Source organism: Charadrius vociferus, unplaced genomic scaffold (assembly GCF_000708025.1).
Source record: "Charadrius vociferus isolate BGI_N301 unplaced genomic scaffold, ASM70802v2 scaffold32, whole genome shotgun sequence".
NCBI classification, from domain to species: Eukaryota; Metazoa; Chordata; class Aves; order Charadriiformes; family Charadriidae; genus Charadrius; species Charadrius vociferus.
The window spans coordinates 4,091,898-4,114,577 of NW_009647856.1; the positions used below are offsets into that span (position 1 = coordinate 4,091,898).

At 36.4% G+C, this 22,680-nt stretch overlaps 1 protein-coding gene across 1 annotated transcript in view; it reads right to left on the reverse strand.

Moving 5' to 3' along the window:
- Positions 1-22,680, reverse strand: part of SEMA3A (sema domain, immunoglobulin domain (Ig), short basic domain, secreted, (semaphorin) 3A) — a 168,045-nt gene that overhangs the window by 15,703 nt on the left and 129,662 nt on the right. The window contains exons 7-13 of the mRNA XM_009882930.1: positions 19,984-20,126; positions 18,717-18,831; positions 18,550-18,619; positions 17,332-17,476; positions 11,358-11,577; positions 6,111-6,202; positions 3,089-3,130 (exon numbers count right to left, since the gene is read on the reverse strand). Coding sequence (XP_009881232.1) covers positions 3,089-3,130; positions 6,111-6,202; positions 11,358-11,577; positions 17,332-17,476; positions 18,550-18,619; positions 18,717-18,831; positions 19,984-20,126 — 827 coding nt within the window. The remainder of the gene's footprint in view (positions 1-3,088; positions 3,131-6,110; positions 6,203-11,357; positions 11,578-17,331; positions 17,477-18,549; positions 18,620-18,716; positions 18,832-19,983; positions 20,127-22,680) is intronic.

Below are 22,680 nucleotides of genomic sequence, written 5' to 3' on the forward strand. Positions count from 1 at the left end.
TCCCTAGAAGTCGGACAAAGAAATAACTGAGAATTTTCCATTTACAATTAAAAGAAAAAAAGAGAGATGAAAAAATTTAAAGCTTAAAAAGAAGAACTTAGGCAGAATTTTAAAAGGAACTTCAGGGAGCACGAGGTTCAAATCCCATTTAATTTAATTTTATGTCTTGAAAAGTAACCGCTGCAGGATAATTCAGGGGGCTGTTTAAGTGACATATCCGTTTTGAGCTGGTCCTTTCTATATGCTCAGTATGGACAGAAATGGCGATTTCTGAATAAAATTCAGTACTTTGTGAAAAGTACTATAAAAGTAGTCACTAAGGCCTTGCCTTTCATTGAGAATCTTATGGCGGAGAAACAAAAGCTCTTCGCAGCAGCTCACTAGCCAAGGAGATGGCCTGTATCAGCCAAGGTTCTTGTTTTCTCCCCATCTTACCAGAAATCCAATGGCTTTTTGAAACAGAGGATTGCAAACATGACCCTGAGAAAAAGATGAGAGCTTGCTCCACAAAAAAAAAAAAAAAAAAAAAAAAAGTTACCTTTGATTGCAAGCCAGGCCTGACTTTTTGGCCTGCTTCCACATTTTTAAATCAAGGGAAGAATTATGGAGCCCCACCTGACAGCCTCCCTGCAAGCCTGGCTCCCACAAAATTGTGAATTTAGGCAGCTGCAGGGTGTTCCAGTGGCTCTAAGGATGCAGTTCACTGAAGGTTTGTGTCTATTGCTAACCATGCATAAGTTGTTTAGGTGATAAGGTTGCACAAGCCCAGGGCTCTGAACCCAATTAGGAGGAATACGTAGCTTCAGTGAGAAAACATAAATATCATTCCTGTGGGTTAAAGACAGTAGAGTTGAGGACGGCACCAAGTTTTACGCATAAAGGCTAAGTTTCCTTGCTTGAAGTCACTCTCGCTCAAGGGCCAAATTCACACTCATAGAGAGAGGCATGGGAGCCTTAGAGTTATATATAATTTAACACAAGCAAAGTTCTGCTCTGAAGAATTTGTAGATTTTGGTCTTTAGGAAGAAGAGTCATTTGTAACATATCATACTGGCACGATGGCAAAAGAGGTAGCTTTGTACAACCAGTGTGGTAAAACACTAAAAGTAAGGAGAAACTCCCTGTACCGTGTTTTTATAATTGAATGAAAGACTTATTAGTGGAAAAAATAAAATGAAGTGATTGCTTTAAAGCTATTCACTAGGACACGCTGGGTTTACTGTTTACATTTCATGTTCCTGCTTTCTACAATGCATAGAATTATCGTGCTGTTTATATGAAAAACGCCCTGCTTATCAGAACACAATGAGTAAAGTGTTTGAGTTATAAAACGACAGTATTTTTAAATCATAAATATGAAATGCAAACATGTTGCCATATACTTGTTTGATACAGAGACACAGTGCCAAAAGCTTGTCACGCTGTATCATGCTTCTGTCATTTTTAGCCTGAGGCTGGTTGATTTTTCATGAGTTTAACTCTGCCTGAATAACTTGTGTTTTATGCTCTTTTTTAGCTTTAGACAATTTTAGCAGTGTAAACTTGTTTTCAGAAGACTCAGTGAAAATTGTAATCTCTCCTGAATAACTAAAAATGCTTTGAAGAAGTTGTATGAAAACGCACGGTCCATTATCAAATATGATTGGCTGCTTTAAGGGAATGTACTTATAAAAATAACGCAAAGCAGAACATTTTGGTATGACGTGAACATATATACAACTTGACAGGTTTGTTTTTAAGTATCCCAGTAATCAATAGTCCAATTTTTTTGCCCTGCCATTTCTGTTGGTTTAGGTGGCAAATTGTGTTAGAAGAGTGTCCCCAAACAAAATGTTTTCTGTCAAATACATGAATGCTTTCAGACAGCTTTCCTAAATGCCGTGAATTCTGAGTTAAATATGCGGCATTTCAAACATAATATTGGGCTCTGTCTGTTACAGAATAAAATGAACTTCTGTTTAATAACGTATAGAGTGAGGTAGATGAATTAACTAAATCTTATTTATAACACACAGAATTTTTAGTGCACCCGGTCTGTAAGTAATATGAAATCTCCTCTTTACTGAAAATGACATTAATAGAAAAATTGAATGTGAACAAGTTGCTTGTGTTTACCAAATTAGGCTCCAAATCAACACAAATACGAAAAAGAAAAAAAAAAAAAGAAATTTGACAATGAATTTTATGTCTTAGACTTTTGAGACAGGAAATGACAGTGGCTGTGGTCCATGTACCTAATTCCAGGCAGAGGTGGAAGGAAGTCCCCGAATACCCGCTTCACTCTTGGACTGCAGCCCAAAGTTCTTTGCACGACTACATAATTCATTAGCTGCTTCACAAAGCAGCCGAATGATAATTGCTCATATTTGCTCAGAAATGTAGCAATCACCTTTACTGTAAACCAGACAAAACTTTACCTCCGTCCATCAAGAAGTCCACTGAGCTTAGTTATGGTCTGATCTACAACGAAGGCTGTAGTACAGATCTTTTCTTTAAGAAGCTAGTTATTGGTGCACTCAACAGAAAGTAGGAAATACGAATTCTGGAGTCTGGAACCCATATCCTAACAAAGTCACTGAACCAGAAGGCCATGGAAAATTTGGACTAAATCAGATCTACCCTTTTTGTTAAATGTGAATGGTGCACATCCAGGAACAGAATGGGCATTGGAGAGAAAGACAGGAGGACGTCTCTTTTCCACTCTCTTCTTCCACTCTCTGCATTTTGTACCAGACCTTTTCTACAGCAACTAGAACTAGTCCCACTGAAGTAAGGGACGGAGTTTGGCCATTCCTAACAGTTCCTCTGTCATAAGGACATTCCATAATGTGGAATTTTTTTTCTTGAGAGCCTCCAGACAGATGGTTAGTTTGTGTTTAGTTTCCACCTTACCAGTAAGTAACACAAACTAGGCTTCTCTTTTCTCCTTTGCATGCCACATTTTCCAGAGAAACTACTGATGTTTATGTAAAGGGATGGGATGCTGCTGCTATAATTAATATGTCTCTACTGACTGCCAAGTTACTGCCTCTAAAAGACACAGAACAATAAATATTTAATCGTGATTTAAAGTTTGTGTGCATAGTACCTGTTTGGTGGAAATCTTCATTGCTGAAATAACAGTGGGTTCCTAGGGGAAAAAAAGAGTTAAAATATAAAATGAGTTCTATAAACATAACAGTTCTGCTAGAATATTATTTGCTCAGTCCAGAAACCTTGAAATTAAGCTAGACAATCCTTAGTAATAGTGCTTCGTGTTGTCTTTTGCAGTGGAGTATTTTCTGGTTATAAGTGAATTAGAATGCATGTACGTGTCCAGGTATATCTGTGCCATGTTGATTGGAGACATTTAATTTTCCATGATTCTTACAGTTTAATTGTGATTACTTTGTCACTAGCTTCACATCTTGAAATTAATATCTGCAGTTAATATTAAAACTACATTTAAAGAACCTCCCAGGAAATATGAAAATAATAATGACTGTATCAAAGTACGTAAATACTATATTAAAGGTGATAACACTAAAATAAGCAACACCTTTAGCCATAGTGAGGTGAAAACTCCATTCCTGCAAAATCTTATTCATAAGAACAAGCCTTAATCCCAAGCGTAATCTTGTTGACTGCACCACACTATTCACATACAAAGAAGTTACTCCTATTTGCAGAACACAAAAATAAAACGGGCAAGATTTTTTTTGCACCCGGGAATACCCATTATTTAATCAACCAAATGGGTCACTAGAAGAGTTGCTGCTTTCCTAGCTAAGTCTACTCTTAATTATACTTATCTGTAGCAAGCAGATGTCAAACCAATATCTACTTTCTTACATGAAAGACTGTAGGAAATATTTAACACACTAAGTACGTTCAGATCTGATTAAAAGGCTGTTACTCATTTTAGGTCGAGCTGCTTGAATGGATTTAATCCTGAGTGTAAAAGTGGCATCGTTTGGTTACGAAGTGTGCAAGTCTGTTCTGTATGAAGTTTATTCCACTTAAAAACCTACTATTGATCCCATGCATCATAGTTTTGGTTATGTACATTAATAAAGTCCTTATTAAGCTTTTACACTTGTGTAGCTCTCAACTTGCTAATCCTGAGAGAATTCGATATGGGTCAGTGGATGTTAAGCACGTGGACCTGCCTTTACAAATGGGTTAATAGACCTTATATTAGAAAGCATCAATTAAGTGTAACATTTGAATGAAAATTGAACTCATTAGTTTGTTTGCTCAGCTGTTCAGAGAAATATTGCACAAATGGGGTTAAAAGAGGCATTTGTTATCAATGTAACAGATATGGAAGACTTTCAGTTTGGTGGAATTATGAATGAAAAGCATTGTATTCAGCACACTGCGGTTTAAGCATCAAAATACACTCTTTATGATGCACATAGACTCTTTAGTAGCTAAAGAAAACTTACATTTGGTTAAGGTAAATTTGAAATCTGTTGCAAATTCCCTATTGAAAGATCCTTATCTTATGCATACAAATTCTACTTATTCCACTGAAGTACATTAATGCCCTCATTAAGGCTTAAATGTATGCCAAAGGAGACAAATGAGCTTTCAAGTAAATCAGAACACCAAAATCCTTTTGTGTAATGAATAAACACACATGTAAAGTAAAATACCAGATTTGAATTTGCCATTAACCATGCTACTTCTGTAAAGCCTTTCTGAAATAAAACTTTCACTCCATTTATTTTCTTTCTTTCACTTTTATATTTCTCTGATCTGCTTTACCTTGGCACTTCTACTTGATTTAGGGAAGAGACTCGTACATTATCAACGATTGCCAAATTACCCTGCATTAATGTAATGACTTTTGCGTGTATAAAATAGAAAAAAGCTGGGAGCCACAAATTGCTTGTCTCATTTTCTCCTCATAGTTTCTACTTCTTTTTTCTGTTAAAAAAAACCAAACCAACAAAACAAAACCAAACCCTCACATTTCTGCCCCACAAAAAACTATGGAGTGCAGAGACAGAGATATCCATTTTTCAGTAGTAACTTGTACTTGAAACAGTGGTTTCTGTGCAAGTTTGGTACCAGTAAAGGTAAGATTGCCCATAAAAGAAAAAAAAATAAAATTGAGAATAACAATATAAAGATATACAAGCTCTGTTTAGATATGTTGTGTCTGTTTAGAAACCAAAGATAAAGGGATGGCAACTGAGTAGGAGAGGACACGGGGGCTGGGCCCTGAAGGCAGGTTGTGAGTGGGGCCCTCCTCAGCACATCTGGAGTGAGACCACGCGACGTGGGGCTCTCCGAGCACGCAAGCATCACCTTCGCACCGTCAGATGAACCTCGCCCTCCCGGCTAGGTATCAAACCCCGAAATCCTGGGGCCTGTGAAATGGTGCTATAAAACAGCACTGACAAAAAGAGTAACGGGGAATGTAAATGATTCGTTGTTGTGTACAACACACGAGACATCCCTGGGTTCTGTCTGGAAAGTGTTTGAAAGGTTTACTCAGCCTCGACTTGCAGGAGTGCCGATGGGATGCCTTATTTTTCAGGTGGCTCAGACAGGAAAAATGGGAGAGAGTGATTTTCATAAAAAAGTACTAAAGATTAGGGGGTGCTTATGGTGTCTTATGTGAAACCATGAAAATGAGGCCCTGAAGACACCTTTGACAATATAAACACTTTCTTTGTTTCTCAGATTATTAGGCATAAGAAATCTCTGCAGATCACTGTTTTTCCTAGTTACATTATGCTGACAGTCTGAATAGTGTTAAGAGTTGATGCAACTATAAAATTCATGTATTGTGTATCTCTGTGGGATAAAAGAGACAGGCATTATTCCCAGACTTGCACAGATCGTATTTAACTACAGCATGCAATGGCTCTAAGATTCAGAGATACTAATTTACTTTTTAAACCACAAAACAAAAGCCCAGAATGCCGTTTCCTTTATCATTAACCTCCAGCTAACACTGAAAGTTTCAAGGTTTATTTTGACTAGTGTCTGGGTCTCTAAATGACAAGCTAATTGGAGGGGTATGCCAGGCTAGTCCTTGGCTAGACTGCAAGAAGTTTAGTTTGCAGCTGTCCACAGAGAAATCTACAACCTGACACTTGAAATTTAGCCGCACTTACCCGAAAGACTGTCATTTCTTCCAGCAAGACTTCCTCTAATTCATGCCAAGTCTCCTTAGGAATTGAAACCACTTTAAGAACCGTTCCAATATCTTGAAAAGGAAAAAAAAAAAAAAAAAGTTTTCAGGTGCTTGAGAAGCATACTTCATTCTCAGAGCAGCCAGAGTTTCTTGTAGTATGTAATTATTTCACATACAAGGATTGTGAAGCTACATATCTCTGAGCACTCGTTCAAAATGCCAACTGCTATTTAAAATAACTTAGAAAAACACAAAATTTCAGTAGAACATTTTATGATGTCTTTCAAGTATCAAAATGCAACAAAGAAGATAAATACTACTATAGTTATTAAAGAATGAAAAGGACTGAAATACTATTTAAGTCACAGCATAAAATGACAGATGTTTCAGTCATTTAATTGAGGAAGGAAATGCACTAAATTTACCCAGGCATGTTTTATTGTCCATTTTGAATATGATGTTTGTCATTCTTAAAATGCATGTGAAGATGCTGTCAGAAGGCTCAGTATGGATATAAAAACATCTGGACAAATGTTGTTAGACAGATGAAGCTGTTAGATCTCCCAAGTACAGGCCACCTTCCCCGTGTCAAACAAAATACACAAGACGTATAAGACCCTTAAGGCATCTATATTTCTCTGTGTGTTAGATACTAGTCTTCGCTGAGGGGTAAAAAGCAATACAACTTGAATCTTCTGCTTAGAAATAGGTGTGTGTCAGCATTTTAATACTATATCCATTTACATTCTTGGAGGTTTGCAATTGGCTTTAACATGAAGAAGGCCGATGCTTGACATTCCAGAGCTACAGCCTCTAGTTTTCTGAATGCGGTTTGTGACTTAAGACCATCTCTGTTTTACTTCTTCTGCATCTGTGATTTATTTGCTTGTTTTCATGAATAGAATTTTCAGAAGGGAAAAAAAAAAGAAAGAAGGATAATTTCTAGGTTGGTACACATCATTGCAGACTCTCTCAAATGGAAACAACTCTGGGTGCAACTTTTCTTTTAACCCAGCCAAGTGTAGTACTATCTAAGTATACCATAGGAATAACAACTGTGGTCCTGAGGACCTTTTGTGTTGCACATTCTACGTCAGCAATAGTTTAGGAAAATATAAGACATTTTAAAATGGCTAAAATTCTCAAAGTAGCACGACTGTAAAGGTCAACATTCTCAAAACAAGAATTAAACAACAATTACACAAAATCAAAATATACTTTGTACGTATGTATATTTGTGTGTGTTAGTTGAAACTTCTGATTAAAAAGATGATGATTCACCACTTCTCTGATGAAAATACAGACTAAATTGAACAAATAGACTACACAGGTTGAAAATGTCATTTTTATAAGGTGACTATCTTAAAAGCTATTGATTTCATGAGAAAATTCTTGCATTTCAACTTTTTTAGAGGAATTTGGACTAAAATATTCTAGAAATCCTAGAATACCCTGTAGAACTGAGATTTTATTTTTTCCATCTGCTTCCCTTTAAGCAGATGTTGGTGTCTAAGTACGTATTTTTTTGAGTTTAGAAAGATGCGATTTTTTTCCACAGAATATCTACATCACTATTTTCTTTCATTAGTCACAAGTTCATATATTCTTTTTTAAAAAGAATAAAACCAGTTCTTTCTTAAAACAGCAACAACAAAGCACAACTTTTTAATTTGGCAGCTACATGTACAAACTAAGCTAGTAAAATATACTAGATAAGTTGTTTTGGAAGTGGTTTTCATTATGGTTACTGCTACTAATTGAATATACTTAATTCAAGAAATATTGAGAACAATACAGAACAAATGCAATATAAACTTTAAAACAATAAGAAAAAAAAATCCACATTTCTACAACAGAGTAATTCAGAACAACAGATAACTTAACATTAGTTATGTTTGCAGTTTAGTGGATGAGTTCATTTCCTTAATTATCCTGATAATTTGATGACTGTGGTTTTGAGGAAAATACATTGATAGGTAGAAAAAGAGAACTCAGATCTAATAAATATAACAGCATAGCGATGTGTCATAACTGTATTCTGTGTTGGACGATGGCTGTCCTCAGTCACAATCCATCAAAAGCCATATTCCAGAAATAAAAGGAGATTTCTGATAAAACAGCAAAAGGGAAATTGTGGAGCCGGCGTGGGGCGCTGCACAGACATGAGTTCCCCAGATAATGTTGTTTCAAAAAAAGGTCTGACTTTTAAGTGGATCCTGCAACAATTACAGTGGCTTGATGCTTGCGAAAGCCTCTGGGGTCAAAGATACACTGTGTTAATCACTACGGCGACTCTGGTCAGGCCGCAGGTACCAAAGTGGGGCTTTATCTGAGTTCTAGATCAAGTTTTACAGAGTAGTATTTCAAACAACTTCACACAAATGGAATCAGGCTTCTCCTGTAGGATCAATAGGCTCTGCTCAGTAAGATAAGATTACTGTTATTAATTTGCTTTACTGACAGATGTACCTTGACTGTGCCAAATGATCCCAAACATCAGACACTCCGGATATGCATTAAGCGCATATCTTAAATCCTGTTTTTTTCTGATATAATTTCAAGCATGCTGATATGATTTTATTTCCATTGTGAAACACATTGGTACAATCACAGTGGGAAAGAAACTGCTCAGCTAAAGATTTCACCCACAGGAAAGGAAAATGTGACCACACTGGATGGCCATTAATTATGTTGTGTTCAATTATCATCAGTTATTCAATGAAAAGGAACAAAAAATGGTATTTCTTCAACATATTGAGGTTCAGCAACATGTGGGAATAATGTAGATCGCTGCAACAGCAATGGGAAAATACAGAGAAATGTATCTAATCTGATGGGACAGACCTGCACAGAAAAATCCAGTCATACCCCAGAGAGCTCAGTTCTGGCTTTGTCATAGGTTCAGATCATCAAGAGGAAAACTGGACTGTGACTAAAGTCCCTAATCTGCTCCTAATCTTGTTCTTTGCTTGGGGAAGATGTCATATGCACTGATTGTGTATCTGTCTCTGGTTCCTTTGACTTTGACCAGCCAGCTCAACGCAGCTTTCTGGCAGGCGGCAGGCAGGGCCTCAAGTTCTGCCTCTTTTCCTTTCCCCCTGTGCGGAAGATGCCCTTTCCTCATTCTGAAAACCACAATAAGGATGGTGAGCTCAGAGGAGCACCTTTTGAATCCCAGATCCAAGCACAGGTGTTGTAACGCCTGTTTCTGCCCCATGAGGGTTTAACCTCCTGCTGGAAAAAGAACAGTTTCTATAGAAAAAGTAGTATTTCAAGAAATAATAACACTCTGCATTTACAAAGCTGTGTTTTTGGTGCTGAAATCTCTTTTGGCAAGTGTAAGTAATAACCTTTCAAGACTTTTCTTACAATTCTTGGGCACAAATATCAGCAATGTTGGATGGGATCCAGAGCATTTACCACACACCTGAATATTAGTGGTTTAGGGAACTAAGCGAGTGTGTATCAAAGGTAAGAGCTAAATATCACTGAGGGTCTTTCAGAGGGAGACCTTGCATGACTAATTTAGGTAGAAACCACTATACATAATGATAACTATCTAAAAGCTATAGCTCAGGTTTAAGCAAGTCTTCGTGTACTGTCTGAAAAGAGACAGGAACTCCTGCATAACTATTCATCTTACTCTCAAAGAAAGGACAGCAAATCTTTCTCTGGAAGTACTTATCTCTCTCCCTTGCAGAAGCCAAGGCATCTTTTTTAGACTGAATGCCAAACTTTGGTGAGATAAATGCCACCTCTTGTGCTTAAGATGTAGACATAAATCAGCTTCTTATGTTTGTTCATCATCATACTCTGGATACTGAAGGGCTTGTTCCCTCACTTCGCAGCCAAGGGGAGTATTGCCATTAAATTTTTTTCTGGGCTGAATCAGGTCATAGAAAACTTGTTGAAAGGCACAAAACACTGCCAATTGTAGATGGCATTGAAGTCTCTAATGTGTAATGGAAAATATATGTGTTGTGTAAAATCATATGAAACTACTTTTCAATGTTTTATGCAAGAACATATTGTAGCAGTGGTATCTAATAACTCAGTTCACAGCTTTAAAGAGCTGGAACGCTTTCTGCAGAGCTGCATTTCCTGCAGTAAATGTTCTGAATTGCCACGCATGCACTGTGTTTGGTACACAAAGCTTCAGCAGCTCTCAGTTTACTCATAATATATTTCAGGCATCAACATGAAAGAGGCCTTGAGATTTATTGCTTTGGAAATCTGACCCCAGGTCTAGAGCACCAGAACAGTACTTAAAGCAAGTCAAAAATTGGACTGTTATAAGACAGACAGACAGACAGATATCTTTTGGTCCAAAGCTGAAAAGAAATAGTGAGGTTTTGGTTTGATTTGGTTTAGCCTCATGATGCCAATGTCTAATTACTAGCAATTATGTTCAATAGAAGTTTAAAATACTTTTATTCAACATAACTGAAACACCAGCCAACTAATGGAAAATCTTCAAAGGTGAAGAAGCAGATCCACCAACTGCTAATCAGCATGCTTCTGAGGCCACTGAACTTAAGCAAATGTGTATCAGATAATTTCTGGCCACATTTATTTCTCATTATTACCTTTCTGGGAGAAAAACCCCTCTTTTCTGAGTGCATATTTCTACTTGAATAAAAGCTGTATGATTCTGCAAATGCTTTGGAAAGGATATCATGTTTCTATTTGAATACTAACGCTTCTTAAAACACTTTGTATGTGCCAGATATCTTCATCTCAAGTAAAATGATGTACTCTTCTAGCTAAAGAGCTGGGCATCTTAATGCAATACTTTAAATACTTGAAAGGCACACAAGACATTTCCCATACCTGGATACTTGTCTTGTTCATGTTAATATTTCTTATGCCGCACTTCAAAATAGGTACCTCAAAACCCGCATTTTAATACTAAATTATAATTAATGAGACAAGATATTTCTAATAAAATTCCCTAATAACAGGAGTTGAAAAAAGAGTGGTTTGATCTTCATCCAGTTGGCGAAGCTCCTAAAGAATTAAGCTATGCAAGCCACGGCCTGAACCTGCAGCAGTGAATGTATGTAACAAAGACCTCCCCACACGCACAGTTTTGAGTCTTGCCCCAGATTTTCACAGGTATACACTGGAACATAAATCAGTGTTCTGTCTTTCAGAGTATGAAATTTTATCTGATCTATGTCTCCATAACTCCTGGAGGAGCATACGGTGTAGACTCAGGGCTTCTCACCTGTGCCAATGAACATCACATCGTATTGGCCATCTTCTGCGTCCACTCGATCTACTACTATCTGTGTGAACTGGTAATCCACGTCCGTTTTGATCATGATTGGGCGGTTGTTGATGGGGAATACCGGGTTGTACATGGCTGGATGACTTCTTGCAAATGTTATAACTTCATCAGGAAGGTCCTTGGTGGAATCAAAGCCTCCAAATGTTTTACTGGGACACTGGAAATAAAAAAAGAAATGTTTTACATTTTATTATTGATCACTAGTAACATATTAGAAATGCATTTCATTACAATCATCCCAACTACTATAGTTTATAATTAAATATGATGGGATCTAAGTGTTGCAGACAGACAGCAAAAGTTTATTTTATCACTAAAAGTCTCAATTTTTTTTTTTTTTCATTTTGGATTTAAATCAATATGGTTAACAGAATGTAAATGATCCTCATTCATCGTTTTTCTTACTACTATGCAGTGCAAAAGGATTTTCAGTCATTTACTGATTAGCATTAATCTTGATTTGGCAGAAGGAAGAAATCCTGAATTATCTAAAATCATTCAATATGTGTCAAGCAATTTCAGTATTTTTTTAAGTATACAACAGAAAATTAATAAAATATGCCACCATTTTAGTTTCAAAGTATTGTCTTCAGTAGTTGGCTGGAAATCAATTCCTCTCTGAGGAACCAAATCCTTAAATGCTGGGATGATTCCCTGTTCTACTGACTTTTCAAAGTCCTGCTTGTCTCAACAAGCCTGTGTCATCCATGTAGTCCAGATAACATGGATCCTGTTACAGTAAACCAAACCAAATGAGTCATGTCCTAAATGTATCTCTTCTCTCTCCCCTGATTCTAAAGAAAGCCTCGTGTGAGTGTTGCTGCTCATACTGTCAATGTGAACCGTTAGGTGAGACGACTCTCACCGAAGAACTGAAATAAGTCCTCACTGTTGTGTCCTGTGCAGTAATGGAAAAGTTGGTGTCCCCCTGGGATTAAGCTCGTCTCCATGAAATAACACAATAAAGAGTCCCTTTGTCCCCTTATATAGCCATGGGTGGGCCAGACAGTTTTGCCCCTAATCCGTGAAAAGCAACACGAGTAAAACTTAAAGGCTGAGAAGGGAAGGAGAGGTAAGACCATGGCTTCGGTATCCACAAAAATATTCCTCCACTTTCACCTACCTCATGTCCCCATGGGGAGATGTGGGGACTGTGGCTAATCACCACTCTTTGCCCTCATTTCTTCTGTAGAATTGTTAAGTTTTTATGAACAATTAGAGGTTACTTTAAAGTAAGCATTAGAAACATGTTAGTAATGTTGAATGGATGAAGAAAATGAACCACGATGGCATTAAATCGCCAGTACAAAGATACTCAGCATAGAACTCGGTGTCCCCTGCTCTTAGTCTGTTCAGAGATACCTATTTAAGACATATGAAACTCTGAAACCTAGGTGACAGTTATTATGTTTGCAGCATTTGAACCTGAAATATAAGCATCTGTTGTTAAAATGCCCTAGGTAATTTGTCCTTTATGTCCATGCATGGAATATCTTCCAATTAAATTAAAAACCTAGAGGACAACATCTTATTAACCAAGAATCCAGACCTTGCAGGATGCTCAGCAGAAGAAATCAATTGTCTTTGCTATCACCTTGATCCAAATTATTAATAATTCATCAGAAATGAAATTAAAAAATCAATGCTGTCAAAAGGAGTATTTGTTATACTCAGGAAAGGGACGCTTCCAGCATGGACATATGAAGTGTAAATTGTCCCTTTTTGTCATATTTGTTAGTAAGCAAATTCCCGCATTCTGTTCCATTATATGGTATGGAAGGGAGGAAGGGAGGACATTTGATTAATGCATGAGGAGCAAACTAAGCAGAAAGCAGGTTAGTTGTCTACTTTTTTGTGTCAACATTTTTCAGCTTTTTTATTATTATATGTTCTTGCTCTCTCGTACAGAAATATTACAAAGACAAAATCAGATAGGCTTTTTATAATCTTTGGCCAAACTATTGTCTGTCTCAAAGATTGTGTTTAAAATTCTACACTTCAATTTTAAGTTTGCTTTACTTCTTGATTAATAGTCTAACTACAGTTCAATACTAATTACTCAGATTAATTAGATAATGATTAACTAGACAATATATGTAAAGTGCTTTAAGTATAAAAATCACTACAGAAGAACTAAGTATTGTTAATTGCAGCTGGGCAAACACTGAAAAAAACAGCAAATGAATATTCATCTCAATTTTAAGTAAATGAATTTCAGCTGTGTTTCAACTGCTTGAATATTTACTCTCTGGCTGATTTTCAAACAAGGGATTTTACTTGCAGCAATATTGACCAAGATATATTTTATGCAGAAAAAATCATAAAACTAGAATTAGTGTTGTAATTCTGTGTGTTTAAATAAGAGTCCCAATTCTGAGAGCCAGATTACTGCTTGGATCACCTGCTTTTATGAGAATAAACAAATGACAATAACTTTGTGTTTCTACATCTAAAGTTTAAAGTGCATTACCTGGACTAGGCTGTGGCCCACATTCATCCCACACCACTTTAGGAAACTAACTGAGATGAAATAAAACTCTTTTGGATATAACACCCTTCCTTGTCAATGGAATGAAATGGGCAGCATCAGCAGGTGAGATTTAACACATCTGTAGTCCAAATTGCTTTCAGAGGAATCTCAAGCAGCATAAAGTTTGACTTGTTCGGAGATGGAAAACCCTGTCATGTTTACTTATGTTGTGGTCACAAAACCAGGATACAAACCAAAGACATTATCCTCAATGCTAATGACAGGACTGCTATTGATATTAGTGGGTCTAAGTCAAGCTAATTGGCATGGTGCTTCATCAGAACTCATGTTTATATATCGATCCCACTGATACCAAGGAAAGAGAAAGTTTTCAGGTGCCAAAAGATAGGCAGGAATACAAATGTCCAGAAAAAGTTTGGAGAAATAAGCTTGATCTTGGATTCAAGCAGACTCAAAGAACTCTTATATTTAACATTGGCGTCCAATTGCTGGTCCCCAGTACGCTATGTCAGGGGTTTGGATCAGTCAAGAGGAGGTAACTAGGCTATACCCTAACTGGCCTATTAGATAATCCAATAGAATAAATCAATTGCTATATTTTGGTAGGAACAAAAAAAGCTTTGGTCATAACTGAATATAGACTCCTGGTACCATGAAGCACAGAAAACTTGAACTCAGTAGCTGAATTGACAGAAAGTCAGATGTAAATTCAGGATGAGGGATCTCATTCAAGAAGATGCATATACAAAATTTCTCTCTCCTCTCCCAAGTATAGTTAAAAGGTTAAAAAAAAAAGTTCTATAAATCTTAAAGAAAAAATCCTGGCAACTTCTCTGTTAAATGTGAAGCTGATGTAGAATTGTTTACAAAGTTTTCTGACTTTTCAAAAGAACAATTAACTTTCCTTTTTCCTTACTTATACTGGGCAAGTCACCAGACGCTCAAGAAGTTTACTGGCACCTCACCTATTAAATTCCTCAGATAATTCAGCACTGTTTGACTGCAGTAAGATCTGGAATTGAATCACTATAAGAAGCTCAGATTTTTTTTCTCCCTTCCCTTTCCCTGTTTCTTGGAAAAGGAAGCCACAAGACTGACATCTAAAGGACCTTCAAAATCCTTTCTTCTTAATACTCAAAAGGTCTTCAAAGCCATTGAAAATATATCCAAATTTATAATTTTAGGGAAAAAAAACCCACCTTATTTTCAACCAGAAATGACTCTCATCTTAAATTTGAGTTTTATCTTACTGATACAATAGAATCATTTTAGCAATTGTGAGAGAAAAAAAATATCTTTTTCAAAGTGGTTGGCACCGGGATTAGAGTCACTGTAGCAGACTAGGAGAAACTGATGGGTTCAGCCACTCTTTAATTAACATCATTTACAGTGGCATGGGCTCTTGCACTACACAATGCAACTGCAGGGCTATGCAGAATGGTATAATTTGGGATCACATTTACCCTTAGGGAAGAAAAATGTTTACAATGAAATCTGCACGCCTTTGCACTTTCTTTGTGAACGTTAGTGTAAGTATGTTATAGTGAAACTGTAAGGGTAAAACCCATTCTGAGCGGATAGCCAGAAAAAAACATATAGGTAATTTAACTGTATTCCCCTCCTTTGGCAACAGAACCGGTGGCTTAGGCCACTTGGTCACTTAGGGACTGGGTTTAGGTCCCTGCTTTTCTGCTAGTTCTTGGGAATTTGATCAAGTTACTCTTCTCCCACATGGAGCTCAGTTCAAGACCCTCAGACAAGTCTTGGAATAACTCACAGGCTCTGAGGCAGGCAGAGCGGTGTTGCCAGTCTCTAGGGCAAATGTTTGAGTTGTGCGTTCAGAATGTCAGCAAAGCTGCCTCTGATCTCTGCTCAGGAATGAATGTAACAGAGCGCCTGTGCAGCAGTCAGTTCTTTATCTCAGTCTGTTTCTGTGATAGAAACATGTAACATTCTTTTTTGTCTGTAGTTTTACATAATATTTATTTTTTTGCTTTCGTGTAGAAAAGTTAGTCAACAATGGAATCAAAGAGAAATGTAAATAAACAGAATAATGAACACTAATTTATTAAGTCTGTCAGACAGGAAAAAAAAAAAAAAAAAAAAGATTACATTACCTATAGAAGAAATACCCAAAATATCTATTCATTCACATCTTCCATAGGGATGTAAAACAATACAATTTCAAAAAAAAACCCCACCCTCTGACATATCATTATTAACTATAGCAATTAAAAAAAAAAGGTCAGCATCAAATAAGAAATGGAACCTTTCCTATTCTGCAGAGCTTGTGTTTTAACTCTGGAAAAAGTTAGGAGTCCCTCTAGTAGTCAGAGTGAGGGAGTGAGGAGTGCTGAGGAATCTGACTGTCAGGGAGCCACTGTTTTCTTTTACTTGGGAAGATGTTTTCATTAGGCTGAGCGTACATACTGCCTAACTGCTGGAGATCGTTTGAAGGATCAGGTTTGAATGAACAATTTCAAAACATACCCAGCAAAAATAATTTAAAAAAAAAAAAAAGATGATTCAAAAGAAAGGAACAGAGCTAGTCCTGGTTTGTTTTGTGCCTTATATTTATGGAGACTTTTAAAAGAATATTATAGACAGATATATTATTTATATTTATGTTTATATGTATGCATGTGTACGTATATATTTAATCTTCAGCAATGTTTCAGAATTTAAATGGGTAAAGCTGATTTATACTAGCAAAGGATCTATCCCAATATATACAATTAATGATTTTTTCATAAATGTCCATCTTAGACTAGTGGTAAATTTACAGGCAGTTAAATATTTCTATGTGATGACATCAGTTGGGAGTTGTAAATATGGTTGTCTTATATACACTGACATTTCAGTCATTCATAAACTAGAAACAGAGAAACAGGTAGAAGAACAGATGTTTAAAAATGCCAATGTAAGTTAGAAATAATTATAGTCACTCTATTATCCACAGCAGAAATATCTGTCTTACTGTACTAGATTCAGTGTTGAGAACAATTGGATGTTTCTTAACAGCCAGGCAGATGTTCTGTTTTCTGTTCATTCTCACTAAGAATGGTTCAGCCAATATTTGGAACAAAGACAAATTCCGAGGAAAGGATAATGCGGAGTAATTTATTAAACATTTGACTTTCAACAAAGTTCTCCAGCTATTGCTCAAACTTCTGCTGAAGTTGTTAATATGAATGCCAAAATTAAAATCCAAATGAAGTTGCAATTGCAGCTTCCTTCTTTACAAGAAAATCAGTACATTTTGGACCTGGAGGGACTGTTAGCTTCCCCTTCTGCCACACTATCCATTTCATTATCTTTCTCAATTTCTTTCCTGGATCTCAGCTCAAGGACCATGTAACGTGTGAAAATATTTTCCATAGTTTTCCCTTTTTGGATTACTATATTTCTTAGGGTACTTACAGTTCCTGGCCGTGGATATGGCACTCGCCCTTGGTAGGGAACCCACTGGTAGTTTGGGCCATCTCGGTGGGCATAGGGACCAAGAAATACCCTCCTCACATCAGTCATGCTGTACATACACACTGCTGACCCCTTGAAGATATTACTAAAAATGAGGGGAAAAGAAATCAAATCAGATTCTTTAAATTATCAGTCGGTTTAATCGAGTGGAAGAGCTATGGGAACAGCAGCTTGACGCTTTCTAATTTATTGCATGTGCTGATTATCAAAACTCTGACATGCTCTCAGAGCAATCCTAACTCACCTCTTCTGAAAGTTCAGCATAACTGATACAATCTCTCAGACATTTTCCTAAGCAGATGGCTGTTATTCCACTATTTAAAACATATTGTCCCCAGAAGGCCAAAGCCCCAATTTGAGTAAACATCAATGGGGCTGTCCCTAGAGGACTATTCAATTCTTTCCTACACTTTGCATTTTTCTCTTTTTTTTTAGCAGTCTCTTCCGTCATTTGGGTCACACACACACAAACTTCAGTGTTGTTTCTTACCTTGAGGTATCTTACAGAAGACAGTAAGTACTTTCAAATCTCCCTCTTCTGTGCTTGGTTATCACTAGAAACGTTATTTCTGTTTAGAAACTAAAACTTTTGTCCTTCACGGATAAATGTGGCAATGAAACCAGCACTGCAAAACTTCCTCAGGCCGAAGCTACAAGTATAATTTTGGTCTCGGTGAAAGGACAATGAAACCAAAACATTCCAGGCACAGTTATATGTGAGTCAATAACACAGCTTTTGAAAGATTGTTAAACCTTCCAGATTTCAGCAATATTTTTTATTAATATCTCCTTGACTAGCCAATTTCTCACACTGAAGATTTTCTATTTCACCCTGCCCCCAAACAAGCATATTTATGCTTGTGTTATTTTTCCAGGTCTGTGTGGAAAGGGCTACAAATTCCGATCCCCACTATAAAAAGCCAATTCAAGGGCAAGAACAGCCTGAGAAACTGATAGTCTTTGTGATTACTTGCTCCGGAGTGATGATGTACATTGCTCATAAGAAACGAAACCTAATTCATTACTTCTTACTGCCACTGACTTCTCAGTTCAAAGGTTAAGAAAATTTTGTGTTTCTTCAAAACATTTTTTACAAAGAGACCTCTAAAACAAGCAGCCACCCAAGTTTCCATGCAAGTAAAATGATACATTCTGTACCTGGAAGTTGTAAACACTCCATAGACTATTGGATTTTTAGGGTCTTTTGAGTTCATTAGGAACACATCCTCTGTAACAATAACAAGAGACGGAAAAGAAAACTAAGTTAAATTCATATGGATAATACCTGAAAACATTTCTGTATTCAAAGCCATTCTGCCACTTACGTAGTTCATCGAAGTGTGTGTCAATGCCATTGGGTCCCGGCACAGAACAAATCAGACGTGCTTTGAGGAAAGTTGTCCATTTGTTAACAAGGCTCCTGTGCCCACCAAAGTCATTCTAATAACAAAAGTATTTTGCATTAACCTCTAGTAACAGTATATGTTTGAAATATCAACCGAGTGCAGAGAAAATATAGTAAATAACCACAGGATACTACTTACAGAAAACAAATAATTCACTTCTGTATACAAAAGCAGTATTATGTTGTCAGACACTAATTCTGATTTCCTTTTATTTTACATTGTATTGTTACATATTTCATAGTAGCACATCATTTATTAAAGAATACCAAGAAAACCCAAACCTCTTTATATATTGCAATACACCTATAACACTAGAGAAAGGCAGACAGGCAGAATATTTCACTCCAGAGCTCCCAGGTTGCCATGTCCTGGTAAAGCTTAAGGGGTTCATTATCCTTAACTGGGTAGGAACAAAGTAGAAATGCAAGTTGCAAGTGAACAAAGTAGATGAAAATGCCAGAACAGTGGATCAGTTGTACAGCTGCAAAACTTATGAACAAAGTACACCAAGAACTCCACACTTATGGGGTAATTGGTTTTCAAGCAGCTGCCTCTAGATTTGAGGAGATAAACTGAAATTGTGCTTATGGATTAACATGAAATTTTACTGTAAACATCACAGTTGCCAAAGTTACAACATTTATTAATATAATTTCATCTGTAGAAATATTTTTAAAAGTCTGCCAGAAAAATACATGGACGTTTATCAGTGTGGATAAATGATTCAGTCTGTGGTCATTAAGAGTCTTCTGAACAGTGAAGCTTAAACAACTGTTTCGTTAAATCTTCCTTTGCCTGTTTTAAAGATTTTCACTAATGTGGGAATGGAAAAGGATTAACCTTCCTTTAAAAAGTAAATTCTTCAAATGTTTTTGGCCTACCTGGAAGTATCACATGTCCTGTAAAAGAGCCTCGCCTTTGCAGACACATTCTAAGCCTCAGAACATGCTTATGACTTTTTAAACAAAACATTGTAGTTTGTGAAGCTTCCCCAAACAGAGAAGAACTGAATAGTATACCTTTGGGCATGTTATCCCCTAATTTTTGACTTGGGATAATCTCTGCTTCAGTACAGTGTCAGTGTTAATACTGAATAGTTTACAGGCAAGAAAACGTAGTTTCTAAAATCACTTGCAAAGTGTCCTGCAAGTGCATTCAATCTCACGCAAAGAAGTCATAATTTTACCTTGCAGATCTGCCCTATTCTGGCATGAGTAGCTTTTCCAGTGTGCTCTCCATCAATTGCATTTTCACGGAAGAAGAAATAGATTTTGTCATCTTCTGGATTGTCGCTCTCTGGTATCAGGTGAGCACTAATAAATCTGGGATCTGAGAAGACAATGCCGTTGTGTATGTTACTACTCCATGAATTGAATCACTTGCCTTCCTTATACAAGCGAGTTGTGATTTTGCTTCCCACAAATCCATCTTTGCATCAAATGGCAAATATATCTATGTTACATACATACAACATCACCCATTAACTTGACAGGTATTTACATTCCTCTTACCTTTAACACACAGAGGTGTTTGCTGCAGATATTTAATGAACAGACCTTAACTTTATGATTGAAGCAATTAAACATTCATGAAATCTCTTTACAAATTGTTGTATAACATTACAGCATGGCTTCTTAGTTCCATGTATTTATTACTAACTTTTTTCGTGTTTGGATGTTTTGACTCTTAATCAATAATCTTTCTGCATGTGTCGCACATAAAAGGAGAAAATTATTGAGACAAATGTAATATTCCTAACTTTAGTAAAAATTAAGAAAGTTTTTTACATCTAGAAAAAGTATTAATGTGTTACTGTCAGAAACAAATGAATTAATAAAAAAATACAGTTTTATTTGATATTGTCTAGTTCCATACCCTTCCACACCCTAAAAACCAACATTTTTGTCTCATTTTCAGAAGTGTAAATTTCTATTCAAGTGGTTGAAATACTGTCTTGTCCTTTTTTTAAAGATTTTTTTTTTTCATAGAAATCCCTTATTTCTTGACAATTAGAGTGACAACATTATTTGGTGATAAAGAAGATACATCAACAAGTGAAAATATATGAAATGCAGACATAGTGATAGATTACGTAAAAACAGTAGAAAGAAGTTTGGGAGAGAAGTTTATAGAAATCACAAGAGTAAATTCATACCAGTGGTGAATCTGGCTCATCACTGTATTTTACAGAGATACTTCAGCTGGTATCTTTCACTATATTTGGAAAACGAAGGCATATCCAACAGATTTACCAATCTGTTTTATAACGGTTTTACATCCTGCTGGGATAATTAACTGCGAACTATATTTAACTACTCAAAGAGTCCTGTTCCTATGTGAAATTATAAGCTATTTTAGTGTCATGCATTAACATCTTTTTAGTGTATGTTTATTGCTATATAGTCATGGAAATAGTGAGGTGGACTTTGTTTTGCCAGTTTGCACTAGCTGTCCTGTGAAAGCCACGGCCTTATTGAGGATGGCAGTGTTTGTAAGCAACATATTTCAATGTATTTATATATATGCATGTATGTGTCTAGGTATGTTTATTATATGAGCGCATACTGCATATTTAATGCCTGTATATGTATATTCTCATGTACTCTCTGTGTGTATATATATGTACATGTAGATATATATTCTCGTGTACTCTGTATGTGTGTATATATACACAGTACATGAGAATAGCTATACTGGCTTAGACCAAGGTTTACTTAGATCAAAATACAGACTCCAACATTGTCCAGGAGTAAGTATCTGGGGCAAAAAAAGAATACGGTAACTACAAAAAGTCTTCCAGAATAATCTCCCTTCCTCCAACTATTTTCAGTTCAGCTGATTCCCTGAGCTTGGTTGCTTTCTACATGATTAGTAACTCTCAATAGATTTTTTTATCCAGTTATCTATCCAGACTCTTCTTGAACCCATGCAAATTTCCAGCATTCATAGTGTCCTTTTGGAATTTGTTCTGCATGTACACAGCCTAGTGAACTAAAACCTACTTCTGATTTAACGTTTTCAACATCGATCTTCCTAACTTCATTTGGTGCCTCTTCATTCCTGTATTGGAAATACCCACAGTGTTCCAGATGTGGATGAATTGTGCTCTTATACGAGGGCTATAGCAATGCTTTTTGTTGAATTATCTCTTCTTTTTTCTATTAGTTCCTAATATTTAATATGGATTTGACAGTTCCTAAGCAGTAATCTGAAATTTTCATGAAACTTTATGTGCCATAACCCCAGAACCTCACTCTTCATTGGTAATGCTCAGTCCACAGCCCATCGTTTTATATGTGAAGATAGGCATGTTTTCCTCATGGTTTTCCCCATGGTGTCACTACATCATTCATCAAGAATAATTTAATTTGTCATTTGATTGCTTAGCCACCCAGTTGCATAAGATCCTTTTGTAATTCTTCACAGTCTTCCTTTGTCTCACTATGGTGAATAACTTAGTATCGTGTGAAAAAATTTCTCATCCTGCTGCTCAACCTCTTTTTCAGGTTATTTATGAACACATTGAACAACACAGAACAGATCTCTGTGGAACTGTGTCTATTAGCAATTGTTTATTAAAATAAATCTTTTCAGACATCTGAAAACATCAAAGTTCTGTTAGCAGCTTAAGCGATCCACCCCAAACCCCAGTAACTTAAGCTAAGAAATTCACTTTGTTTCTTTCTAGCATGCAGTTAATAACCTTCAAGTTCCACTGACACCAGGCCTAAGATATACAATATCTAAACAATCTCATACCATGGTAAATATCTATTATTTTATATACAATCTACCCAGGCTTTGAATGCAACTTGTATCACAAGAAACAGAAGGCTACATCTTGAAAATTTCTGCTTCTCAGCCTGTGGAAGGATATATCAGG